Below are 26,529 nucleotides of genomic sequence, written 5' to 3' on the forward strand. Positions count from 1 at the left end.
TAAGGAGACTTTATTCATTGAGATATAGTCCATGTTTGTTTGGTGAAGTGTTGACTTAGCCTTACATCCTGTTTTTTGTGTATGTAGAAAAGTTAAAGAGGTTTTGTACAACAGAAAATGATACCCACAGATGCATTGTCAATGTTTAAACATTCAACTAAGACAAATTACTTCTGTAAATACCAGAAAGGGAGCATATGGCAGATTGACAAGGGTTACCTAGTGGACAAAAAGTAGATGGATGAGAGTGGACAGTGGTCACTGGCCAGAGGTGGTCTGACCCTTTAGTGAACATACCTAGTCCCACCAGTCGTGTGAAGATGCTATCTTAAGCCCTTAGGACACCCTAGCTTACATTTATCTTGCATTGAAAGTTTGAAATGGGTGAAAAGCTTTAGAAAGGGCTCAAAAACTTAATCCTTTGTGAACTTTCAGAAACATTTCTTTGATGTGGGGGATAGAGTTTTATCAGATGATAAAGTCCTTCTGCTTGGGTTACATCACTTGAAAATTAAAATGTCTGGAAGTCCCAAAGGTGTACAAAATACCCTCAGACCAATATAGTCTGGCCATTTCCATTGGTTATAAAGTGTTTTGAACATATTGAAAGTTGTTACAATAAAACCAGTTTTTAATTATAAATAAACTTAATTTTTCTTCAATTTCATCTATATTTTAGACTGAATTTTGCTATCATAACCAAATTCTACATAGATTCAATCATTTGTAAATTAAATTTTTTATATGATATATCAACTACAATAATAACTGAAAGAGCTTTGTACTATCTGACCAACAAATATTTAAACACGATCACAGAATCTGTTAATTAACCTGTAGATCAAGTGGTAAAATGACAGACGGGAAAAAATCTGCTCTCGTGATATTGTTTCTTACCTGTAAAAAACAAAATGCTTCAAATGCTTTGTGTGTACAAGTAGCCCCTACAAACTGTTAGAAGCTGAATAAATAAGTCTGTGTTATTAACCTGGAACCCTTTTGAAGTCCCACAGAGAAATCAGAAGTCCTAATTAAGCTGAAACTGTAACAAACTAGACTAGCATTTATGTCTTATAAAAGACTTTATTGGTCAATTTGTCTTCACAAAAGCCATGATGAATGGCAGAAAAATGTATAATAGGCATTATTTTGTTTGGAAGATCAGATGGTTTACGAATCAAACGAATGACAAGAGATTGACAAGACATAAAATAACACCATTAAAAATGTATGCATTTTATGATGAAGACAAAGAATTTGACATGCAGTGGAAAGTAGAAATATTTTCCCAGCAACTTCAAAAGAATAGTTTCCTAATCAAAGCATGTAAATATTTTCATAGGAAAAATAATTTTTCAGTTTAAGTACGATGAGGACATTTCACTTTGTAGAGTTGATAGAGCCAGACAAAAATCTATTTAGATACTTGACTGAATGGTCAGCCCTAATGACCATATGATGACCATATCATGCTTGGCAAGTGGTCAGTGCTGTGAATGTCCCCTGGGAAGTGGACATTGGCTACAAACTGACCAGTGTCTGGTCATCAGGCCCCATTTCTCACTGCCCTTTAATTAACTGGGAGGACTATAAGAAAACAGTTTCCCTTTCTACTTTGTTATTTCTTCTACAAGCAAATCACTCCCTCTGGATCCAAACTCATTCACTGTTTATTTTTATTTATACTGAGCCAGTCTTTGGTTGTGAATGAGCAAACAGACTGGACAAAGACTTCAAAAATGAAGCTCTTGAGGTGAACATTCAGAATATTGGTCAAGGTTTCTGTTGCTTCTAATTAGTGATGTAACACTGACCATTAGTGACTACAGGGGTTCCCAAGAAAATTGACAAATAAACTCCCTCTAAATTACACAGTCTACACAAACAACAATACACCGAGTCAGTCCTCCCTAGTGGCCAACAAGGGGGTAACCGATGACCATCCTGATAATCAGATTCAAAATTGCTGGTTAGGAACTTATCCCATGGATCCATTGCACACCCTGGGAGTAAATTACAAATAAATGGTTTGATCAAAATGAAATTGGTTATGATGTAATGTATATAAGTGATATATATAAGTAGGCTGTGTTATTACACTAGGTTGTTTGGGAAATTAGCGAATAATTGATGTAGGGCTGGTATGATAGGCTTATATACATTGTATTAGCACATGCATGATAAGCTTTAGTTTACTTCCAGCTCGTTAAGAGTAGAAAATGGAACTATTACATACTTACAATGAATTATTAATTGCATATACATGTAGGCATTATAATGAGAACCATGTTTTGACCAATCAAATATAAGAGAATTAAACATGAACGTCTACCACTGAAAAAACTTATACAAGGACAGTTGCTATGGCAACATTAAATATTATTTAATACTAAAATCAAAAACTATAAAGTAATGAGATTTCAATACTGACTCCAAAATAACACATTCAAAATATATTGTGAATTATGACATATATAATACTTTCAAGGTCTATTAAAAAATGTTTCGCCTTTATTTTTTTTTACTTAACATTTCAGAGATTTACCAAAACAACCATTATTTGAAGTCTTGAAGATTGCATTAAATTTATAAAGTCCTTATCTTGGCAAAAATACAAGCTTATCTTCAGAAATAAATTATCTACACTCTTTGGGATGAATGTCTGTCATCACTGGTCATTATTGTGTCCATAAATTTGGTACATCTATAGCAAACCATGATAACTTCAAACACCTGCTCGTCAGCATCGGAAACAAAGGGGAGATAATCTAAGAGTCAACCATCAGTGTTTATTTAAGAGACATGCTTTATCACCTCTCTAACTTGGTTCTCTTATCAAATTAATTAATTGCTGGGCTCTGTCTGTCATGAAGTTTATTTCTGTCCGTTGCTAATGTCCAGAATCCTCTATGGTGGTCAGTTCTACTGGTCAAGCCTTATTGCCAAATCTTTCCTTGTCATTGACAAATTAAGAACACTATAACAACTGACCAAGCTTCAGCATGCATCAACAATTACAGTTAAAATCAAATTTATTTTACCCAAACAAAATTGTCAAATATCCAAAACTTTTCTTTCATGTTGTTCATCTGTTGCATTTAAGGCATTATGGATTGTAATTAATAAATGTTAACAGTTATAGCAAGCCCAGTAACAGTTGGTGAATAATTTACCATTCTGTGACGGTATTAATAGTCTAATATTCAAATTCATGCCAGGAACAGTTGGCCAATGATTCAGCTGTGAATAATGACATTTAAAATGTCAAAAATCAAATTCCTTTTAGTCAGAATATTTTATTTCATGAACCACAAATTGTTCTGTAGATGAGGAAAAAAGGCCTGATATTTCAGTCACTTATGAGAACATTTGATCTATAAAGGGCATTAAACCTCACAGAAAAACCTGGGGGAGAAAAAAAAGGACTGCGGATTTTTTAACCCTCTGTTTTCTTGAATTTGGAGGAAAAAGCGTAGAAAATTACAAATAGTATTCAAACATTTGTCAAGTCAGCAAAATAAGCTTTTCACAATACAAAGTACCACTGAGACAGGTATTTGTTAAAGGAACAGAATATCCAATAGAAAGCAGGTATTTCTTATCCCCTGAAAGTTCACGGTTTATAATCGATGATTACAATAGCGACACAATAGATTGATATATTCTGTACACTGATGATATTAAACTTCTCATCTTTAAAACATATTCCCAGGATTATTAAGATGCACTGTTGGAGGCGACTAATCCACTTTTCCTCGGCTTTACAGGTGATTTTCGGATCACCTTGATATCCTATGAAAGGGAGATTACTCTTGGCTTGGGATTAGTGCCCTGTAACAATAGCAGCCATTTCCTGTGCACACAGCTTAGTATCAATCTTGGGGATCAGGTGTTAGTCCCCTATAGGGAGGGGGAGCTATCTCAATAATCAGTTAGCACTGCAACGTGTGGCACATATAAAACATACATCTTCTTGTGTACTTTTTCTCATTCATGTACACCTCAGTTTCCTGTGACAGGCGAATATCAAGGTGAAAAGTTTTTTGTGAAACTTTCTCAACGTGAGAGGTACACTTCCTTCTTGCCACCACAAATAGCAATTTCTGGGTGTACAAATTTTGTGGCACTTTAAGGCAGAGACAAACTTCACACTTTGGGACACAGAAAAATCATTGTACTTATTGAAGTAAAGAAATTTCACACCATGGAATAGACTGCACATGTGGTAAAAAGATGTGGCAGACCAGATGGTGTTTAGTTTGATACACACTGTGCCTATGGAATGATTGAAATCCAGGAGGATATAGCCATGACGAGTTTACTAGGAAATTGTAACATCACTTGGCTAACTACTACTTATGTACATAAAGGTAACTAGTTACTATATCAGTTAAATGATATATTTACCTGTATATCTAAATCAATAATTTTACAGGTGTACTATATATCTTTATAGGGTTACATTCTTGTAACAAAAAGTAACTTTGAAATTGAATTAATTCATTAATTAAATAATTAAGTTGACTAATTAGTCTTAACCAGGAATATGTAACATAAACAGTGATTGGTTGGTTATAATCTTAACCAGTACCTATACACCACTTACATCACAGTAAACACATTACAGTAAATAAGTAAATTACAATGATATTGTGAATCCTTTCCAGTGAAACATTTTAATGTAAGATGAAGTAAAATGCATGTTTTAATTCATTTAAATTTTCATAAATGAATTTATAAACTGAAATGAAATTTCATATTTTAAATCAGATCAATTTGTATTACCATCTCCTACTAGTGTTTTTTTTTTTTGGTGCATACTCTCATATTTTATATTCTTTTCATTATTTTTATTTTATTTTACATTTAAGCATAATATTTTTTTTTTAAATTATCTGATTTTTTGCTTAAAAAATACAGCATGAAATTCCTAAATCTTATCAGGGAGGAAAAATGCATTTCACACGTCAGATTTTATTTAGAAATTCAATAAAGTTAGTTAAACCTAAATCGTGATTCTTTCAAATTTGAAATGATGATGGTTTCATCTCCTATATATATATGACAATTAGATTTGTACAGGGAAGATGTTACAGAAATTATGATTGGTCAGTCCATCAGTAATGGTCAGTTGTCCATCATTAGCCTGGAGTGTTAGAGTCAGCAGGTGGGTGTCAGTCCATCAGGGGAGATAAATCAATTTTAACCCATCACTGACACTACCTAATGCAATTCAATCACTTAAATGGGGTACAATAAGGGTATTTTACTTTAGTAACATAATCAATAGTAAGACAAAATTAAATGCTATATCTGTAAACAGAAAGTAGGGAAATTATACAATATCATCATTTAGCAAATTTAAAACCAGATATTTGAGAGTCTTAGATCTTGCCATCAATGGTCACAGTTAAAAAGCAGTGGAAAAACCCAGTAACATTGTTTTATCTATTTTATGTTTTTGTTTTGTTTTTTGGGGTTTATTGTTTTGTAGAAAATGTTTATCTGCCGTAAAGATAGTGGTTATTGTCATCATTTAGGTTGATCCTGTAAGCTAGTCCTGATGTAAATCTAGTGGAGATACAGGCATTATATGACATGTGTCAAAAAGTGTTGTTTATTGATACAACAGTACTTCAACTTGGCAACAATTTACATGAGTAGGTAAACCAGATTGTATTAAGTGCTGTGAAAACAAGATATAGGTATAGATATTACAATATTTCTACATAGAGTAAGGCTTATTGCTGGAGGCCTTCTTTCTTATCATATTGATGGTGATCCTTATCTGATCCTAGCTAGACAGGTCACTTCATACTGGTCAGTCTTGACCACCCCCTGCTCTGGCCCCTCTGGTGGTCAGTTGATACTGATAACACTACTACATGGTCAGTTTAACTGGACTAAGGCTATGGTAGACACTCTTTGTAAAACTTGACCAGTCTGTGAATAATTGTATCTATGACTTTGTTGTGAGTGACCAATTTTAAACCGGACATTGACCAAAACAAACATTTACAGCAAACTAGTGTTTCTTCAGTTTACATGGATATTTAATGGAATTTACCACAACAGTAGTGGACTGCTCTCTCTGCCATTGTTTACATGTTTTGTGGGAACCTTAATGACGGAGTTTGTAACAATAATAACACAGAGACAACTGGGGACAGCAAATGTGGGAAATTATACTGGAGTTCACTTGGCTGTTCGGATTTAAAAAGTAGGATGTGTGGTCCTCACCATCTTCACAAACTTGGTAAGAATACTTGTCTCTGTGTTGATGCTGAAAATGATTGCGGCTGCTGGCAGTTCATGTACTGTATCAGTTATCTTAAAAGGTCAATTTGACCTGGTGTCAGAAATGTAAAATGTCTGTTAAGATACAAATATCTCAAATGCAAATTTTTATTTTTGTTTCTCATGTCACCTTAGTTTATCAAATCTATAAATACTTTCAGACAAAAACTAAATCTGCTTTCATGAAAAAACTTCTGTGAACTACAAGTGTTTTAGGAATGACCTGTGTAAACTAAGATATAGAGCTTGTACAACAACCAGAAAAATTACCATAAATACAGGGCCTTGCTACCTTTAATTTTTGATTATTTCTAAACATTTATAATAAATTGGGGGGGGGGGGGAGTATAATGATACAGCTTGTTTTAGACCAAAGAAAGATTGGGCACTCATATGAATCAGTTTCTATACAAAACTATTCAGGACCAGTGATATATACTTAATTTTGTATTTGTGAACTTTTTGCATTATAAAGTTTTCAGTACAATACAAACTGTTGACATTCTCTACCAGCTTGTGGACCAGCACTTCCTGTGTATATGTCCTGTTATTCATTGACAGGTGTGCGATAAGGGCCTTCCTCCTCTCTATAACTGTTCCACTAAATATGTTACCAGGGTTACTGGGCCTTGCTAGGCAGATATGGGGATTGTTATAAATTAGAAGCTATCTGTGAGAGCTGTATGGCTACAGATTATACCAAATAATTGATGTCCCAGCATGGTTTATCACCTAAAGTTTACTGATTCTGGAAGTTTATCATTATTAAATTCACAGTCATGCTCATACATGACACAAAATGTTTTTCACATATGAAAAATGAAATATACTGACATCGTTTTCTTGTGTACATGTTGGTGTTACAATGATCTGTCACAAATTTTTTGTAAAAACACAACTTTAATATTTATCACACTTAACACATTTACAGCTTAACTGCTTATAAGCAAATATTTTATTTTTCACATCTTTGCTTTTTGGCCTAGAGTTGATCCTCTTTGACATGAAAACAATATTGTAGAATTTTTTATCTTTGTAAATCTTGTGTGTTTACAAGGGACCAGTTTGACATGTTGTTTTTGCAGTGGTCAGTCCTGGGGACTTGTCACTTAACCTATTGTACTGGTCAACTCTGGACACAGGTTTTAAAACCTTTCTTCATGTCTTTGCATAGATTTGTGCTTTTACTATTTGGCTGTGAAAAATAGCCCAGGTGAAAAAATTTGAGTAAAATCTGACACAGTTTCAATATTGACATGCCTTGGACAACTTGAGGCAAGTTCAACAGTATATCACACTTATTACCTCATATTCTGTAACACTTCCACTGTACAAAACTCTGATGGGTTCCCAATCAGGTGTAAATTTTAGGTTTATTACCGGTCTACATTGTACCTATTGTTAGATTTACACCTGAAATTGTTTATCTACCTGTGCTAATAAACCATATAATCTTTAAATGTAAATATTCTAGTTTACTATTACATCCAACTCACCAATAAAAACTCTGCAAGTCTTAACAAAGCTAATGTATTATGTAAGTCCTACAAGATTTACAGACACACTTCTAACCCTTACCCCTAATTAATGTATATATGATCCAATTAAATGTGTTAATGAATTTTGATCACTTTAGGAAATCTGATTAAGTTAATATTTATCACACCTAAATTTTATGAACAAACATGTAATATACAAGTTTCAACACAATTTCTTCTCTTGATATTTTATAAATGTCTTTCATCATTCTAATTAATATGTTAAATATAACATTTATCTCAATCAATGATGTTAAGTCATTAATCACCATTATTGTGAGTATGTTTACATAAAGCTTGCTGTAGTTAAATTGTTTTAATGAGAACAAAATGTTCCATTAATTGTTTGGGGATCAATTGTGTAAAAATTTGCAGGTAAAGAAGATTTTGAAATTTTATTACAACAAATGATATTTACTTTTGAAATTACATACAATCTAGTTTACAAAATGAAATTCATTGTATGAAATGTAGTTTAGAAGATTAATGTATAAAAGATTAATAAAGATTATTAATAAAAAACAAAGATATCCACATACCTTGTCTTCAAATCCTGAATCCCATGTCATAACACTGATGTCTAACTCTCAAATGATAAATTTTGTCTTAAACATTATTTCAGTTTTTTTTGTAACTATGTCAATTACCTCAGTCAATTAATGATTATCAAAGACTTCTTAACACCAAAACATTATACAGTTTGATGTCCATTAATTAATTAGATTAATTACCTGATAAAGGAAGTGATTAAGTTTTCCATAAGGTGTAAACAATGAAATGACCATTTGACCAGGTGATAGTATCAGGTAATTATCAGCTAGACATTGGATAAGACAATGGCTCAGGTGTGAAAGAACATATCCTCATCTGGGATGACCACACCTGACCATTCCCTTAATGAGATATCAACCTGAAGCAATAATTGAACATCAATTTTAACACATTTTTACATGAGTTTTAGCACATTAAAACTTATTAGGTAATTAACACCAAATTTGATGAGAGGACCAATCATGAACTAGATAAAATATGTACTTTAACTAATTATCTCCACAGAATATAAATATAGGAATAATTCCTGACTTCATCATTCACTCACTGATCACAGTTTCTTACAATATTACATTATACAGTTCTACTTTCATTTTCCTTATCCATAATCATGAAGTACACAATGGCTATTGGTAAGTTCCACTTTCACTTTACTATCACAAAGTATTGAAATGTATCTTATCTATACTTTTGTAAGATTAGGTTTCATTTCACTATCAATTTCCTTTAACAATATAATGATTGTATCTTGACTTTTGTAAGGTAAACTTTTATTTTACTCACAAATTCATGCATACAAGTGTATCTTATCTGTACTTTTGTCAGGTACTTAACTAAAATGCCCCAATAACTAAACAGCAGAGCCATAAACCTTATTGTCAAGTCCACAGTCTGTTTGTCCCTTCTGTAAGGGAATGTTTGACAAACACTAGCTTCTATGACAGTCATAAAACTATTTTCTCAATAGATTCAAGGAAATTACAAATTGCAGGTGATTCTGTTTGAAACAAGTTTAATTAAAGGTCCAGCTGTTGGCTACCTGTGATTAGCTGGACATCTGTGGTCAGGGTGGTCATCTCTTTGTAGGATTTTTATGACTGCATAAAAGATAAATGGCTAGTGTCCAGTCTGGTCAAGAGTGATCCAACTGTCTGCAGACTTTAATCCATAAAATCCTTTGCTGGACATGCTAATACAACACACTTAACCTTAATTCAACATTTAACTACTACCCATGGCATATTTCAATACATTTTTGTCATAGTGCCCTGAGTTTTATTGCAATTTAATAAGGCCCCAGATTTCTTTATAAGGTTAGAGAAAACAATCTAGAGTGCATTTGTGTTTGTTCATCATTATAAAAGTCAGAAACCCTAAACCAAGGTTAATCTGTAAAGGAATTTGTTGCTAATAAGTTGCAAGCAAGCTTCCCTATCACTTTACCATTCTGACACCCACTGCCATGAATATTATGGTAAGGGTGTTTTATGCTGCATATTCCCAAGAGTCCAGTAACTTGTGATATTTCACAAGATGAATTACAGATGTTAACATGTATAGTATATCACAATCAAAACCTACCTTATTTAGACTCCACACAATAATCCAATCAGCTGGTAAACACAGCACACATAAAAGTGATATAAGTAAAGAGGATATTATGTTACTTTATCTGTTGATATTTTGAGTTTAAGTTTAATGTTAAAATAACTCTTCAGTACCTATTAGAGTAAATTTGTTATTGCTAAGATATAAAAATGAGGGACTGCCATTATTTTGTGTATATCAAATACTTAATTCCTACTTAGGCTTATCAGCTATACTCAGTAATCCTACCCCAGATTTGATGGCTAAACAAAGGTAAGCTAAATATGTTTGTTTAATATTCACACCTGGGTAGATAGGGCTAAACAAAGTCCAGGGGAGGTAATCCAAGCTAGTCATTAAAGTTGTTTGGGTAGTGGACAGGTGACACAAGTAGAGGAGTACTGTCAGATGCTGCAGTACTCAAATGGTCAGTTTAGGTAGAGGTCAGTAGTGACCACACTCAGTATATATAAAGTCAGACTGATGATCAGTAATCATCCAACTTGTCATAGAGATTTCTCAACCTACTATCATCCTACAAGCAAACTTCTCATTGATTCTACTATATCACCTGGAATATACCTCTGTGATTAGACTTTGTCATTACATGTCAACATGCAGATCACACCTGGTAAAATTCTCAATGACCAACCCATCAGTCAAGGTAAATACATTTCTCTTAATTTCAACATCAACTAAATAATTATTCCATAAATATATAAGACATCCCATATAACAACTATTTAAAAAATATTTAAAAGTTACATAAAAAAGTTAAAATATCTTCACAACTGATAAAAGATTTCAAATTCAATATGAAATTATTATCATAAATGTAGTTATTTCTACTGTTTTTTCCAAAAAAAAATTAACAAATAATATCAAACTTAACTTTTACATCTGGTTTTGGTTTGTTCAATATAAGGAAACTATCTATTCATTTAATGAATTAGAATAGATTTTTTGTGAATTTTGAAATAACAATAAGATGAAAAATCTTTTATGAAAACAATCTTCAAAAGAAACAAAGATATATCTGGCACACTTCATCTCTTTGATTTTTAATTCACATGCTGAGACTGTTAGTTAATGTTAACTGACCATGGGTCACTTTCACACCTTAAGTTTATGTATTATGTAATAGTCCAATATACTTGTGACCACCTGTGGTCAGTAGCAAGCTTCTAAAACCTAGCTATCATTGTGTACTACCTGCATATTTACTAGAGACCACCTGTAGTCAGAAGCCAACTTCTTCAGCTACCGGTATTATTTACCTGTCCATCAACTCAAGTTCACCTGTAGTAAATAGCCAGCTTCCTCACCCTAACCATGTATACTACCTGTATATTTACCTGTAACTCCAGGTACAATAGCCAGGTTCTTACACATCAAAAGATACTTAGTAGACAAATTTACCTGTGTTCTAAAAACACAGGAGCCTTAACCCAGTATATTCTTTCATATTTTCACCTGTGCTGGTCACTCATTCTGACCAACACTTCCATACAAGTCACTGGTCAGTTTAGAATATTCACTCATTCTGTCAGACTGTCAACTTTCACCTGCCAAGTATTTGATTACAGGTGAGAATTTTTGACTTAAAAATCAAACATAAATTCTAGGTTACTTATTATGGATTGTCATTAAGGACTTCAGTGCATGCTTCTCCAGGTAATGTCTGGCTTTTAATTAATTTGGAGTAAGGTTTGTAATCTTTTATTTCCAAAAATATCTTTCCTGAAAACATAGGCTTAATTCTAACAACCTATACATTTGTTAGTAAACAACAGATTTTGGATATTATTGTGCTCCACCAACTTGTGAAATTTAATCTGGTGAATCAGACTTAGAATAAGCCTTAGATGAATGGTCAAGCTTCACACTGACCATATGCTGTACCTCATAAGTAAAACATGTTTCTTTTTCTCTTTATGTCAAGTGTAATGTAACAGAAAGTTCTAATCTTTGTAAATAATAGCAGTACCATCTGCTGTCTTCTTACAAAAAATCACAACAACAGTCTGTAGTATTACAACATGTTAATTTTATAGTGTTGATCAGTCCCCTACTGAGGATCAAAGGCAGGTAGCAGGTTACCTGTAGATCAGTTAATTAATTCACAGGTACAAAGATGTTACCTTGTAATTATACCACAGATAGTACTATTGTGGGGTAATAGGTATCACTCCCTAAGTGTAGAGAGCAGGGGGCAAATCTAACAGGGCGTAAAATTAGTCTTCTCTTCTTGCCTCTAGGAAATTTTGCACAGGATATAGGGGATGTCCTTACACATAATGGGTGGAGTTTCAGTGTTGTTCAAACTTCCTAGGTTAGGGCTAATTTTAATTATAAGGCACACATGAGCATGTGTGTTATTGTTTGGGGTGTGGATAGTGTTTTCTAAGGGGGGGTGGACTTAATGGTTACCAAAACACCCTAACACTATATCAGTACAGGGGCCTATTCATCTCACTGACCAACTGTTGAAGGGCAATTTGCACAGGAATTAGAAAACAATGGAAAGTGATAGGAGTCCATACCACCTCTGTCTACGGTGATTGACCACCATGTTTACTTGGTCATCAACACCATGACCACTGGACTCAATCCCAATTTCACCACATCCTAAACTAAATATTTTATACCATTTAATATTTGGACAGTGAGGTAGTCAGATTAAGTGAGATAAGCAGAGTTCTAGTCGGATTAACAAACTGGTGTTATACAAACGATTGTCCTGGAAATAATTCAGAGCTTTCCCTGGGAGTTAAAGGATTTTATTATAAATCAAGAACTTTACAAAGTTATCTAGTGTTATGGCTCCTCCTGAGCTGGGTTCTCCTTTAGTGTATTTCCTCAGCACCACTTTATTAGACAATAGCATTGGTAAGTTTTCCCCATCAATACTTAATTTGTAAATTGCTGGGTTTGTTGTTATGTTACCAAAGCTGCCATGTTTATTATGGAGGAAATGAAATTTCTATCTTTTTATTGCAATCATAATTAATAATTCTTTACTTTGATTTTAGACTGGATGGAAACTGGTATGGAATCCGACATTTCCGAGCACCTTGAAACTGACGAGATGTACATGATGTTACAAGCTGATATGGTAGGTGTTTACATCCTTTCTTTAATTAGGTCAATTCTAATTCATTATTAACTTTTGAGCATTAATTAGAACATAACAATTGTTAATTTATATACACTAAGCACCTGTTAATCTAATTACAGAAAGAAAGGTTACCTATGTAATTGGTTTATTAAAGTATTAATGCTCAGGATTTTTTATAGATAACTTTACTTAAGCATATCTTAAGATCATCTGTTTTTGAAACTTTGAAAACATGACATTTTAATATCAGTTTTTAATCAAATCCCATTACAACAATCAAGAAAAAAAAAATAATAATTATCAAAAATTTCATATGATTGAAACTATTTGAAACCGTTCTGTCTTGTAATGTCAAAATGAATTTTAAAAAGTGAAAACAATTTAATGGTGTTATTAATATATAAATAAGAAAGTTTCAAAAACTAGAATTTGAATTGCTATTATTTCCTAAACTGATAATTTGAATAACTTTAAAGATAAAAAAAAGACAAAAAACTAAACATCTCCATATTCTTTTACAGCTGAGCATCAAGCGCCAGGAGACTGATTTGAAATCTGAGATTGTTGAAATCACCTCCAAGTTCAAGAACATTCTGACATCATGTGGTATTGAGCCCCAGGATTACTCCATCTTGAACCAGACTGCCAGCACCCTGCCCCCAACTCCATCCTTCATGAGGAGTTCTGCCCTGACACAAGTCACTGCCCTGTCCTCTGATGAAGACTTCCTTCTCCAGGAGATGATGAAGGCGTCCCTCTGTTCCACCAGCTCTGACAGTATCTATGAGGATTCTTCCATGACACTCATTGTTGACTCCAACTCCAACTACATGTCTATGCCAAAGAACTCCATGGTATCCACTCCCAACATCCCCAACGTCACTGGATCATCATCCTCCGACATCAGCAACGGGAGCGTAGGAGCCAACACCTCTGATGGTTACCCCAAGTCCACTGATACCTCATCTGATGACAACCAGTGTGTACCTGAGTGCCTTGACCTCGAGCAGGAGCGTATGTCCCGCATCCAGTACTATGGTGACTTTACCATTGATCGTCAACGTCGCATTGACAATATGACCACATCTCTCTCTACTGGACCTGTCCAAACTGATCTGACCAGTGCTGCCACTGAGGAGCTCTTCACCCGTGAGGTTGAGGGATGCGAGGATAACTCTTCAGTGCCTGCTGTCCGTGTTGGACCTGTCATTGGTGCCTGCCTGCCTACCTCCACCTACTCCACCACCACCTCGGGAAGTGCCAGCTCCACTCCATCCTCTGGTCACCGTCGCCGTCGTCACTCTACCAGAAAGGACCGTACCACTTCATCCAAGGGTAGCTCCGGCAAGTACACCTCCGCACCATGCGCTTCCTCCACAATGATTGAGGATTTGTCTCCCTCATCTTCCAGCAGTGGTAGCAGCAAGCATCGCAGCAGCTCCATTCCCCGAGCCTCCTCCACCATGATTGAAGATCCCGACACACCCTGCAGCAGTGAAGATGATCTTCAGTCCATCTACACCTGGTCCATTCATGACAACGACTGTGATGAGGATCTCGCCCTTGAGGAGTCTTACTTCAAGAACCTGAACCAGCACAACAAGATGTCTTCCAAGCCTCCTCTTCCTCCCAAAAGAGTTCTCTCCAGCAGAAGCAGCAGCAGCAGCAGTCGTTCCAGCTCCCGTCGGTCAGGCAAGCGTGACAACCTGAAGGCCATTCCATCTGACTCCTGCACACTTCCCATTGAAGCTTTGTCTGTGATAGATCCTTCAGCCACCTACAGGGATGCTTACCTCGGCGCCGAGTCCATGTACGATGATGACGACATCCCCTTCAAGTCCAACAGTCTGCCCAGGACTAGCACCAGAATCCAGCTGCTCCCAAACAAGTCTTCTGGAAGCTCTATGGAAGCCCGCTGTTCCTCCATGCCTGACATTGTCAGTGTTGACCCCGCCAACAACGATGACTTTCACAGTGTGCCAACTTCACCTGAACACAGTGCTGACAACACCTCCCCTCTTAGTGAGCGTCTTGAGCTTCCCGGCAAATCCAGCTCCAGTAGTGCCAGCCCAGCAAGTGACAACCAGTGTAGTGCTACCCATCCCAACACTGATGCTCTTGTTGATTCCATCCTCACTGACAGTCCCACCAGTGTCTGCAGTTCTGGCATCTTTGTTCCTTGCAATACACCGGATGTCACAGACCACAGTAAGACCAGCCGATCCACGACTAGTGACAAGTCTGATTCCCGTGTCCAGCCTGTTGCCCCTCCATCCTCTGTCGCATCTGTTGCCTCCAATGCCCAGACCGACGGTGCACTCTTCAAGGTACCCAAGTTCAACCAGCCCCTGAAGAAGCTTTTCCGATTCAAGCGCAGCAAGGCCCAGAGAATGTTGACCAGTACTCCCAGTCATGTTTGCCCATCTTCTGTACAGAGTGATCCTCTCTCCAAGAGGAAGCTCTTCACTGTAGACACGACCAGCTCACCTGATGTTCAGATTGTCAACAAGAAAGCCGTCATCAAGAAATTCAAGAGGTTTAGCGCTAGTTTTAGGAAGGACAGACAAGGTCTTACTCGTATTCAGACCCTCGCCAACTTGTAAACCCAAAAGACATTTCAAATGCCAATACAATCAAAGTGAACTACAATGAACTTGACAGTGATAGTGATCTCATCAGTGATATTGAACTGTGAACTTGATTCATTGATGGTGAAGGTTGTTGATGTGCCTCAGAGTTGATATTTTCAAATGGTTGTGATTAGATTCTGTTTGAACAGTGCCTCATACTGACAGTTTAACTGATAACTGAGCACAAAGTGACTAAAGTGACATTTCATTCCACCATCAGTCAATAACAGAAAGCCAGTTCTTCACTGTCATTCTAGTGCAATATTCTGTTTCTCATTTTACCACAGGTGGTAATTCTAATCTATTTCTATCCTTATCTTTCTTTCTAACTTTGAATTTCAAGAAATGACTCAGGAAAATGTGTATGTGTGAGAGAAATGGATAACAGCCATTTATATCTGTACATTTTGTAAATAGAAAGGAAATCCTAATTTATTTTATCTGTTTGAAAGTCAAGAGATATTGACAGTGCTATTGTGTAAATATTAAAACCAAAATGAATATAATACATGTCTCATTGTTTTCATTTAAACCAAAATGGAAAAAAAAAACTTGAAACATTACAGGAATGATTCTGCTGACCATTTACATTTCAAAATAAAACTTGGTTGTTATGAAATCAAACTAAAAAAAAAAACAAAGATCCATTCCTTTGCTGTTTCAAGTTTAATAAGAGAAGAAAAAAGGTTGAAACCATCAAATGGTACAGGACAGAAGAACATGAAACCATTCCTTCAAAACACCAAATGAAAGTAAGGAATATTTTCAGAAAGAACCTGACAGTCCTACAATTAACCAAAAAAAAAAAAAAAAAAATTGAAATTTCACAGGTCTAAGTTCTCATTATAGAAATAATACGTTTACTAAAACGTCAATTTTTTGACTGAATACAGGGAATTTTCACTGCATTTTAATTCTCGTTCATTATACCCTTTAGGGCATGAATAAAGTTTGACTGAAGTTAAATGTTACAGCTGAAATATTTGTTTGATTGAGCTGACGTTTTTTTTAGAAAGCCTGCATCCATAATTTTTCCTAATAAATCCTAATAACTCCTGATAAAAATATCAAACTCCAACATTTACAAAACAAACTGTTAGAAATCATGTTCTTTCAACAGGTCTCTAAAAGTTAACATGCACAACTAGGTTTAAAGGAAGACTGTTTTTTAAAACTTCTGTGTGACATATTCCACTTCTCTTGACTAGTTTAAGGAAGGACAACCGCCAGCTTGCCATCTTGTGATGGTGTGTTTGAAATAACAACAAAACAAGATTTTTCACTTCTTTAATGCATGAATGACCTTAACAACTACATGTATAATACCTTGTAATAATTCAAGCCTCTGTTTGGTAATAAGAATGTTGACATGCTACAGTGCTCAAGTCTAGACATTTCAGTGAGATGGCACTATAAAGAGTCTCTCAGCGGTCCTTATTGTCTGTAAAACCACATTCATATGACCTTTAGTGTCATGAGGATGTCAAACTTCAAACAAACAAATTAAAATAGATATACACTTACAAATACATCCACATTCTGCAAATATTGAAGGAAGCTTCTTGAACTGACATTTTAAAAAACAAAAAGTGATGATAATCACCAAAATTAGGCAGTGTATATCCCGAGCCATATCTCTCCATATTTGGGGTAAAGTTTTTTGTGGGCCATATGAAATGCATAAGTCTAAATCAAATCAATATAAAATATTAATTTCATACCAAATTCTGTTTTAAAATGCACATTGATAATAAAAGTTTAGTCTGAAAATCTATTAAGACATCTTTTACACCCTATTGCACACAAATTGAAAATGACAATAAATATTTAGGAGGTTATCTCCCCTCAGTACATAAATTGTGTAATGTCTTCAATAAATATATTGGAGTTATCTCATCCACAGTACATATATAGTACAATGTCTTCAATAGATATATAGGAGTTTTCTCCCCTCAGTACATAAATTGTGTAATGTCTTCAATAAATGTATTGGAGTTATCTGCCCTCAGTACATAAATTGTGTAATGTCTTCAATAAATGTATTGGAGTTATCTGCCCTCAGTATATAAATTGTGCAATGTCTTCAATAAATAAATAGGAGTTATCTCCCCTCAGTACATAAATTGTGTAATGTCTTCAATAAATATATTGGAGTTATCTGCCCTCAGTATAAAAATTGTGCAATGTCTTCAATAAATATATAGGAGTTATCTCCCCTCAGTACATAAATTGTGTAATGTCTTCAATAAATATATTGGAGTTATCTTCCCTCAGTACATAAATTGTGTAATGTCTTCAATAAATATATAGGAGTTATCTCCCCTCAGTACATAAATTATTTAGTATATCAGCAGTCTATTGAGAAGATGTTATCAATGACTTACTCTAGAAAGTTTACACTAATCAATGGCTTACTCTACAAAGTTTACACCAATCAATGGCTTACTCTACAAAGTTTACACTAATCAATGACTTACTCTACAAAGTTTACACCAATCAGTGACTTACTCTACAAAGTTTACACCAATCAGTGACTTACTCTACAAAGTTTACACCAATCAGTGACTTACTCTACAAAGTTTACACCAATCAATGGCTTACTCTACAAAGTTTACACTAATCAATGACTTACTCTACAAAGTTTACACCAATCAATGGCTTACTCTACAAAGTTTACACCAATCAATGACTTACTCTACAAAGTTTACATCAATCGATGACTTACTCTACAAAGTTTACACCAATCAATGACTTACTCTACAAAGTTTACACCAATCAATGGCTTACTCTACAAAGTTTACACCAATCAATGGCTTACTCTACAAAGTTTACACCAATCAGTGACTTACTCTACAAAGTTTACACCAATCAATGGCTTACTCTACAAAGTTTACACCAATCAATGGCTTACTCTACAAAGTTTACACCAATCAATGGCTTACTCTACAAAGTTTACACCAATCAATGACTTACTCTACAAAGTTTACACCAATCAATGGCTTACTCTACAAAGTTTACACTAATCAATGGCTTACTCTACAAAGTTTACACCAATCAATGGCTTACTCTACAAAGTTTACACCAATCAATGGCTTACTCTACAAAGTTTACACCAATCAATGACTTACTCTACAAAGTTTACACCAATCAATGGCTTACTCTACAAAGTTTACACCAATCAATGGATTACTCTACCAAGTTTACACCAATCAATGGCTTACTCTACAAAGTTTACACCAATCAATGACTTACTCTACAAAGTTTACACTAATCAATGGCTTACTCTACAAAGTTTACACCAATCAATGACTTACTCTACTTACTCTACAAAGTTTACACCAATCAATTAAATCAATCAACTTACTCTACAAAGTTTACACCAATCAGTGACTTACTCTACAAAGTTTACACCAATCAATGGCTTACTCTACAAAGTTTACACCAATCAATGGCTTACTCTACAAAGTTTACACCAATCAATGGCTTACTCTACAAAGTTTACACCAATCAATGGCTTACTCTACAAAGTTTACACTAATCAATGACTTACTCTACAAAGTTTACACCAATCAATGACTTACTCTACAAAGTTTACACTAATCAATGACTTACTCTACAAAGTTTACACCAATCAATGGCTTACTCTACAAAGTTTACACCAATCAATGGCTTACTCTACAAAGTTTACACCAATCAATGGCTTACTCTACAAAGTTTACACCAATCAGTGACTTACTCTACAAAGTTTACACCAATAAATGGCTTACTCTACAAAGTTTACACCAATAAATGGCTTACTCTACAAAGTTTACACCAATCAGTGACTTACTCTACAAAGTTTACACCAATAAATGGCTTACTCTACAAAGTTTACACCAATCAGTGACTTACTCTACAAAGTTTACACCAATCAATCAATCAGTGACTTAGTGGCTTACTTACTCTACAAAGTTTACACCAATCAGTGACTTACTCTACAAAGTTTACACCAATCAGTGACTTACTCTACAAAGTTTACATCAATCAATGGCTTACTCTACAAAGTTTACACCAATCAGTGACTTACTCTACAAAGTTTACACCAATCAGTGACTTACTCTACAAAGTTTACACCAATCAGTGACTTACTCTACAAAGTTTACACCAATAAATGGCTTACTCTACAAAGTTTACACCAATCAGTGACTTACTCTACAAAGTTTACACCAATCAATGACTTACTCTACAAAGTTTACATCAATCAATGGCTTACTCTACAAAGTTTACACCAATGAGCCTCCGTGAGCATGTGACTTGCAAAATATATTTTACTGCCACAACTTCTTCTGATAAAGTCCAGATACAAATATCGACTCATCCACAGCACACATTTATGTCACCAGATTTTTTCTTCAATGGAATGACAGTTACAGCATGCTACTTAATTATTTTTTGTTATTAGTATCATTATCCATTTATAACTTCATCCTCATCCCCATGAGAAAACAAAGAGACTGATACATGTACAGCACTGATATAAGTAAAAAAATTAATCCAATTTGACGACTTTGTTTTATTTTCTTGTCTGTTCAGTATTGGCAAACTGACAAATAATTTTCACTCAAATATTGGCATTGGGGTCTGACTGACATTCATTTTAGTTTCATGTTTGTAAAAGCAAGCAAGTTAATGTAGGATGATTAGCTAAAGAGATTGTGAGTGCTGCGGCCACAATTGAGAATTAATGGGATACTTACAGGAATTACATATTTGCCGTAGGACTTCATAATGAGTGTTCGTTTCTCTGGGTTATCTGGGTAGAGATTCTCCGGCTGTGCCAAGGCCACCAACATCTGTCGCTTTAGTGTCATACCAAGTCGGGAATTGAGGTCTCTCTCATGGGTCTGTATCAAATAGGGACCACAAACAAAAAGAATAATTGTTTTTTTAACTTTAGAATCTGTATTTATCAATACTTATATCAGTAATTAAATAGCTTCCTTTACATCACATCACATCAAATTCTTTTATGAATATCAGAATTCTGTAAAATATCATTTTAGACTGTTAATGACTTGACTTCCTATGATGACGAGGTCCAAAAATATGAAACTCAGAAACACATTTTGCTTGAATGACCTAAAACTCAGACAGACTGTGGATACAATGACCAATAAGTAAATCAGGGCGTTCTAAAAGTAACCATCTCCCGTAATCAAAATCATTTGATATTACAGGATTTTAATAAACAATCTGGATCCCAATATTCTAAATGCCTCCTTGATTATACACTTTATCAGCTATGTATACAGCTGGTAGATCTGGTTACTAAAATTTCTGAGGGTTGGAGTCTGACAACCTCACACTGACGAAGATATAAAAAACAATAATTTAGCTGTAAAAAATATAGCTTCAAAAATGCCCACTAAAACAAGTAAAAATCATTTATATATAATTGTCAAGGTGCAAGTGTTTTCAAGTTTATTTCTTGAAATCTATCAAAATTTCACATTTTCACCCAAAAAGTGTTTTGAAGCCTTCCGACCTATGAGTCGTACATTTATGATATAACCATGCACCATGTCTTGTTTCTATTTTCTCTATCTGATTTGCCAGTATGTTGTAAGGTTATCAGGCAAGTACTCATAGACTGATGCATGCATGCATGTACACACTACTAGATTAGCATATAACCTGTAACGTTTGCGGTAACAGATTTACAACTGACATACGAAAGAAGAAATCAAATACATATCACACAAACAGACTTACCGCCAAGATGTAGTTATCAAGTCCCATCAGTTTTGTGATCTGGTTCATAACACGGTCTGTGGTATTGATCTTAAACCATTGGTTGAGAATCTCACTATGAAGATATTCTACTCTCACCACAGGGGCCCATACCTTTGGCACTCTATAACATACAAAACTTCAGCTAAAATCTTCTTCATTTAAGGTAAGCTTTATGTCTAATCACAAAATGTCTACAGATTGGACACCTATAAATAGAATCAATCTGTTGGTAGAACAGAGAAGTCTCTATCGGAGGAGGAGAGTCTTGATTGCCTAACCCAAGGCTTTGCTGAGAGTTAAAGTGTCTGGAATCTCCTCCATGGGTAGGCATTTCTCTGTCCTACCCTCAAGGTAGGGTAAGATCCTTTTTCTACCCTTTTTTTGTCCCATTAAAACTAAATAAGTATATAAATATACATGTGACATTATAACCATTGGTAGAATCATTTGCATTCGAGGCCTGGATTGACATCAATGACCCAGCTAAGTCTGATACATAATAAAAATGACATGAACAATTACATGAATCTGAGATGTCACTCCCTGTGCGTGTCTTGCCGGGGTAAGATAGAAATATCTTACCATCACCTGAAGTGTGGATATTTCTATCTGGCGGGGTAGAAATTCTAATCCAAGACTAATATTATCAAAGTTCAGAATGAGGCTTTAACAATGTGCTGAACATGGAAAAAAGAATCATCTTGACAACTGAGAAAACTGTATCCACACCACACAGGGCTAACTGGTTATTTTTTCTACCAAATGTATTTTCTGATCGTACAATATTGGAAGTTTTTGTCAAGAACTGTATACATCAGCTACTATAAATATCCCCTGAGGTTAGTATCAAAACAGGTGACAATGTGTATCTAATTGTGACGTTGTTATGCTGCACGACATGAAGAATATAGCCATGATATGCAATTAACTGTATTTTCTTTAGGGGAAAAGTAGATTATTTCCCTACCAAACCTGAACTGAATGCACATTTGAAGCATGTGAGAACAACCTTAATATTTACTATTACTGGAATTTATCCTTCATACACAATCTTAACAAAATTAGAGAAGAAATAGGTTTTGCCAACCTTGGATTGAACTTGGATTTCCTCTTGAAGCCTCTTATGTAGCCCTCTCCCCCAAACAAACCATTTGTAATGGCCTCAGGATAGGTGACCTCAGGTGGGACATTCTGTACTGGTACCCTACAAAAGAAAGTCTCAAACAATTAGAGCTCAGAATAACCTAGTTCTGTACTGGTACCCTACAAAAGAAAGACTCAAACAATTAGAGCTCAGAATAACCTAGTTCTGTACTGGTATCCCTGCATTCATTACTGTACTTAAACACAGATTCATTTCTGAATACCCTAAAATATCTGTCACTATATATCTGACCGAACTCTTTATCATGGGTAGTTATGTGATGGGTGTTATCACACTGATAACAGGGTAGTTATGTGATGGGTGTTATCACACTGATAACAGGGTAGTTATGTGATGGGTGTTATCACACTGATAACAGGGTAGTTATGTGATGGGTGTTATCACACTGATAACAGGGTAGTTATGTGATGGGTGTTATCACACTGATAACAGGGTAGTTATGTGATGGGTGTTATCATACTGGTAACAGGGTAGTTATGTGATGTGTGTTATCACACTGATAACAGGGTAGTTATGTGATGGGTGTTATCACACTGATATCAGGGTAGTTATGTGATGGGTGTTATCACACTGATATCAGGGTAGTTATGTGATGGGTGTTATCACACTGATAACAGGGTAGTTATGTGATGGGTGTTATCACACTGATAACAGGGTAGTTATGTGATGGGTGTTATCACACTGATAACAGGGTAGTTATGTGATGGGTGTTATCACACTGATAACAGGGTAGTTATGTGATGGGTGTTATCACACTGATAACAGGGTAGTTATGTGATGGGTGTTATCACACTGATAACAGGGTAGTTATGTGATGGGTGTTATTATACTGATATCAGGGTAGTTATGTGATGGGTGTTATTACACTGATATCAGGGTAGTTATGTGATGGGTGTTATACTGATAACATGGTAGTTATGTGATGGGTGTTATCACACTGATAACAGGGTAGTTATGTGATGGGTGTTATCATACTGGTAACAGGGTAGTTATGTGATGTGTGTTATCACACTGATAACAGGGTAGTTATGTGATGGGTGTTATCACACTGATATCAGGGTAGTTATGTGATGGGTGTTATCACACTGATATCAGGGTAGTTATGTGATGGGTGTTATCACACTGATAACAGGGTAGTTATGTGATGGGTGTTATCACACTGATAACAGGGTAGTTATGTGATGGGTGTTATCACACTGATAACAGGGTAGTTATGTGATGGGTGTTATCACACTGATAACAGGGTAGTTATGTGATGGGTGTTATCACACTGATAACAGGGTAGTTATGTGATGGGTGTTATCACACTGATAACAGGGTAGTTATGTGATGGGTGTTATTATACTGATATCAGGGTAGTTATGTGATGGGTGTTATTACACTGATATCAGGGTAGTTATGTGATGGGTGTTATACTGATAACATGGTAGTTATGTGATGGGTGTTATTATACTGATAACAGGGTAGTTATATGATGGGTGTTATCCTACTGATAATAGGGTAGTTATGTAATTGGTGTTATCATACTGATAACATGGTAGTTATGTGATGGGTGTTATCACACTACTGATAACAGGGTATTTATGTAATTGGTGTTATCACACTAGTAACAGGGTAGTTATGTAATTGGTGTTATCACACTGATAACAGGGTAGTGATTGGTATCATTACACTGCTTTACAAGTTAATACAGTATATCTGAATGCCAGCATCTATGATATGCTTCATCTATTCATGCTGCTGACCAAAAATTTTGTCATATCATTCTTGGTACCTTTACCTTTGGTTTTATTTCTGTGAGGCAGCATGACAAATCAGTACCGAAATCACAGCATACAGAGCTACAAAAGCTTATACTTACGGGCGATACTGTGATGAATCAAAACGCCACTTTGCCTTGTTTGGTTTGTAATGTACAGCCGGTGGGTCCCTGGTTTGGAAGTCTATACAGCGCCTCTTGTAGTGGTCAGGGAGGATCTGATCAGCATTCTTGTCCCAGGCATATGAGTAGGCAGCTTTCTCTATCAGTTAAAAAGACATCAGATCAGAGGTTACATATTGATCAAGCAATAACTTTCTTTCAACAGTCAGGCTCATTTCAGGACAGACTCCCTGTGTATCTGATGTGAGATGAGGTGAGGTATAAGAGTTGGCCTCCCTGTATATCTGATGTGAGATGAGGTAAGGTATACGAGGTGGCCTCCCTGTGTATCTGAGGTGAGGTGAGGTGAGGTATATGAGGTGGCCTCCCGGTGTATCTGAGGTGAGGTATATGGAGTGGCCCCCCTGTGTATCTGAGGTAAGATGAGGTATACAGGGTGGCCTCCTGGTGTATCTGAGGTGAGGTATATGGGGTGGCCTCCCTTTGTATATGAAGTTAGGTGAGGTATATGTGGTGACCTCCCTGGTGTATGTGAGGTGAGGTATATGTGGTGGCTTCCCTGTGTATCTGAGGTGAGGTATATGGGGTGGCCTCCCAGGCGTATGTGAGGAATTTGATGCTTTCTCCAATGGTATCTAAAATATAATGATCAGAATCTCTCTATGATTAAATCTAAGATGGCTGCATTTTTTGGTCATCTTGTACTTAAAAAAATAAAACAAAATAAGCCAGACTTTACATTTGTTCATACAAAATAGAGATATAATGACGCTACTTCAATCACATTCAATCATCACAGAAAAGAATCTTTCCTCTGGCCAACCTATTGACAAAACGTCCTGGCTATTTTTAGATTGTGTGGACATGAGTGTGAAATCATATACACCATCCAGATACTTAATACACTGTGACGTGCGTTTTCGTGCGCTTTAAGCTGTTGATATTAAGTATCTGGGTGATTTAAATCGTGCCTTTAATGGAAAAAGTCGATATCACACTAATGTAACCAAGTACATGTACATGTAAGACCACCAATTAACTTATATATAGCGTATATTATATAAAAGGCGCGGATATCATGTAAGTCAAGGCAACTGAAGCGCAATTTTCTATCTTTTGAATTGATTATGAACTCATTGTTATAACATTAACAATCACTCACTTAATTTTGGAATCCTTGGAATGACAGATCTCAGCATACAAGCCATTTTAGTTGGTTTTTTATCACAAATTATACTTCAAAGTCATGCTTTTCGTTATTCTTCGATGGAGGCCGCCATATTGTATCGTAACTAAAGCAAGCGAGTCATTTTTTACAGGCGAATTTCATGGAGATGAACTGTCCATTGCTTATAATTGTTTTCATGCAAAAACTGTATGTTATAGGTATTTCATAGTTTACATTTTTCATGTTTTGTCAAATGCGAAGTTAATTTTAGAGACAACAAACGTTAGTAACAGATCTCTGCTCAAAGTCAGCCGGCTTTACTTTATATTGTTGAACCGATTACAACGGCATCCGCAGGATGATTTTAAAGAAATGCTCATAAACGTATACAAGTAATTCATTGTATGGAATTCTTGACATCATGATAAAATAGTGTAAATTAATGTTATTAGGGTACGGCAATGCACTCTGGAATATGTAGGGTCCTGAGGGGACTTTCAAGATGGCGGTATTGAGCAGGCCGAGCAGATATGTTCTGAGTTTCAATTAATTCAATTTGAAGTTTTTCGAGACAAGTGTTCTCAAAGAAGAGATATATTTTGATATTAGCTTGACTGACATCAGCAAAGAGACCGTCAACATTCGAAAATGAAAAATGACGCATTATTTATCAGAAAGTAATCGTCGCAAGAAAACCAGCACGCCAATTAGTCTACAACTTTGATTAAAATTCAATAACGTGTGGTACATATTCAAAAAATTCAAAATCATTGAAGGCTGTAGAATTGATTTGAATCATTTAAGCAAATGTTTATAAATT

The 26,529-nt window shown here is 35.3% G+C and overlaps 2 protein-coding genes across 2 annotated transcripts in view; one reads left to right on the forward strand and one right to left on the reverse strand.

The window, feature by feature from the left end:
• The window catches only part of LOC132544724 (large ribosomal subunit protein bL28m-like), a 58,883-nt gene extending 33,072 nt beyond the window's left edge, over positions 1-25,811 (reverse strand). The window contains exons 1-5 of the mRNA XM_060208372.1: positions 25,704-25,811; positions 24,521-24,680; positions 22,582-22,698; positions 21,474-21,615; positions 20,459-20,605 (exon numbers count right to left, since the gene is read on the reverse strand). Of these exons, the coding sequence (XP_060064355.1) occupies positions 20,459-20,605; positions 21,474-21,615; positions 22,582-22,698; positions 24,521-24,680; positions 25,704-25,749 (612 nt within the window). The 5' untranslated portion in view covers positions 25,750-25,811. The remainder of the gene's footprint in view (positions 1-20,458; positions 20,606-21,473; positions 21,616-22,581; positions 22,699-24,520; positions 24,681-25,703) is intronic.
• Positions 4,283-15,709, forward strand: LOC132544734 (uncharacterized). The gene is made up of 3 exons (XM_060208384.1): positions 4,283-4,370; positions 13,007-13,089; positions 13,614-15,709. The coding sequence occupies exons 1-3, from the start codon at positions 4,283-4,285 to the stop codon at positions 15,693-15,695; spliced, it is 2,253 nt and encodes a 750-aa protein (XP_060064367.1). The 3' UTR covers positions 15,696-15,709.
• Positions 25,812-26,529: the final 718 nt, after the last annotated feature.

The sequence above is a fragment of the Ylistrum balloti genome, unplaced genomic scaffold (genome assembly GCF_031769215.1).
Source record: "Ylistrum balloti isolate Yb309-2 unplaced genomic scaffold, AGI_CSIRO_Ybal_v1 Utg369808, whole genome shotgun sequence".
Lineage (NCBI taxonomy): Eukaryota > Metazoa > Mollusca > Bivalvia > Pectinida > Pectinidae > Ylistrum > Ylistrum balloti.

What these genes read in the sequence shown, in the direction of transcription:
- LOC132544734 (XM_060208384.1), top strand. Translation starts at nt 4,283, where the DNA reads ATGATTGAAATCCAGGAGGATATAGCCATGACGAGTTTACTAGGAAAT. An exon ending in TACTACTTATGTACATAAAG is followed by an intron (nt 4,371 to 13,006) that starts GTAACTAGTTAC and finishes CTTTGATTTTAG; the next exon opens with ACTGGATGGAAACTGGTATG. An exon ending in TGATGTTACAAGCTGATATG is followed by an intron (nt 13,090 to 13,613) that starts GTAGGTGTTTAC and finishes ATTCTTTTACAG; the next exon opens with CTGAGCATCAAGCGCCAGGA.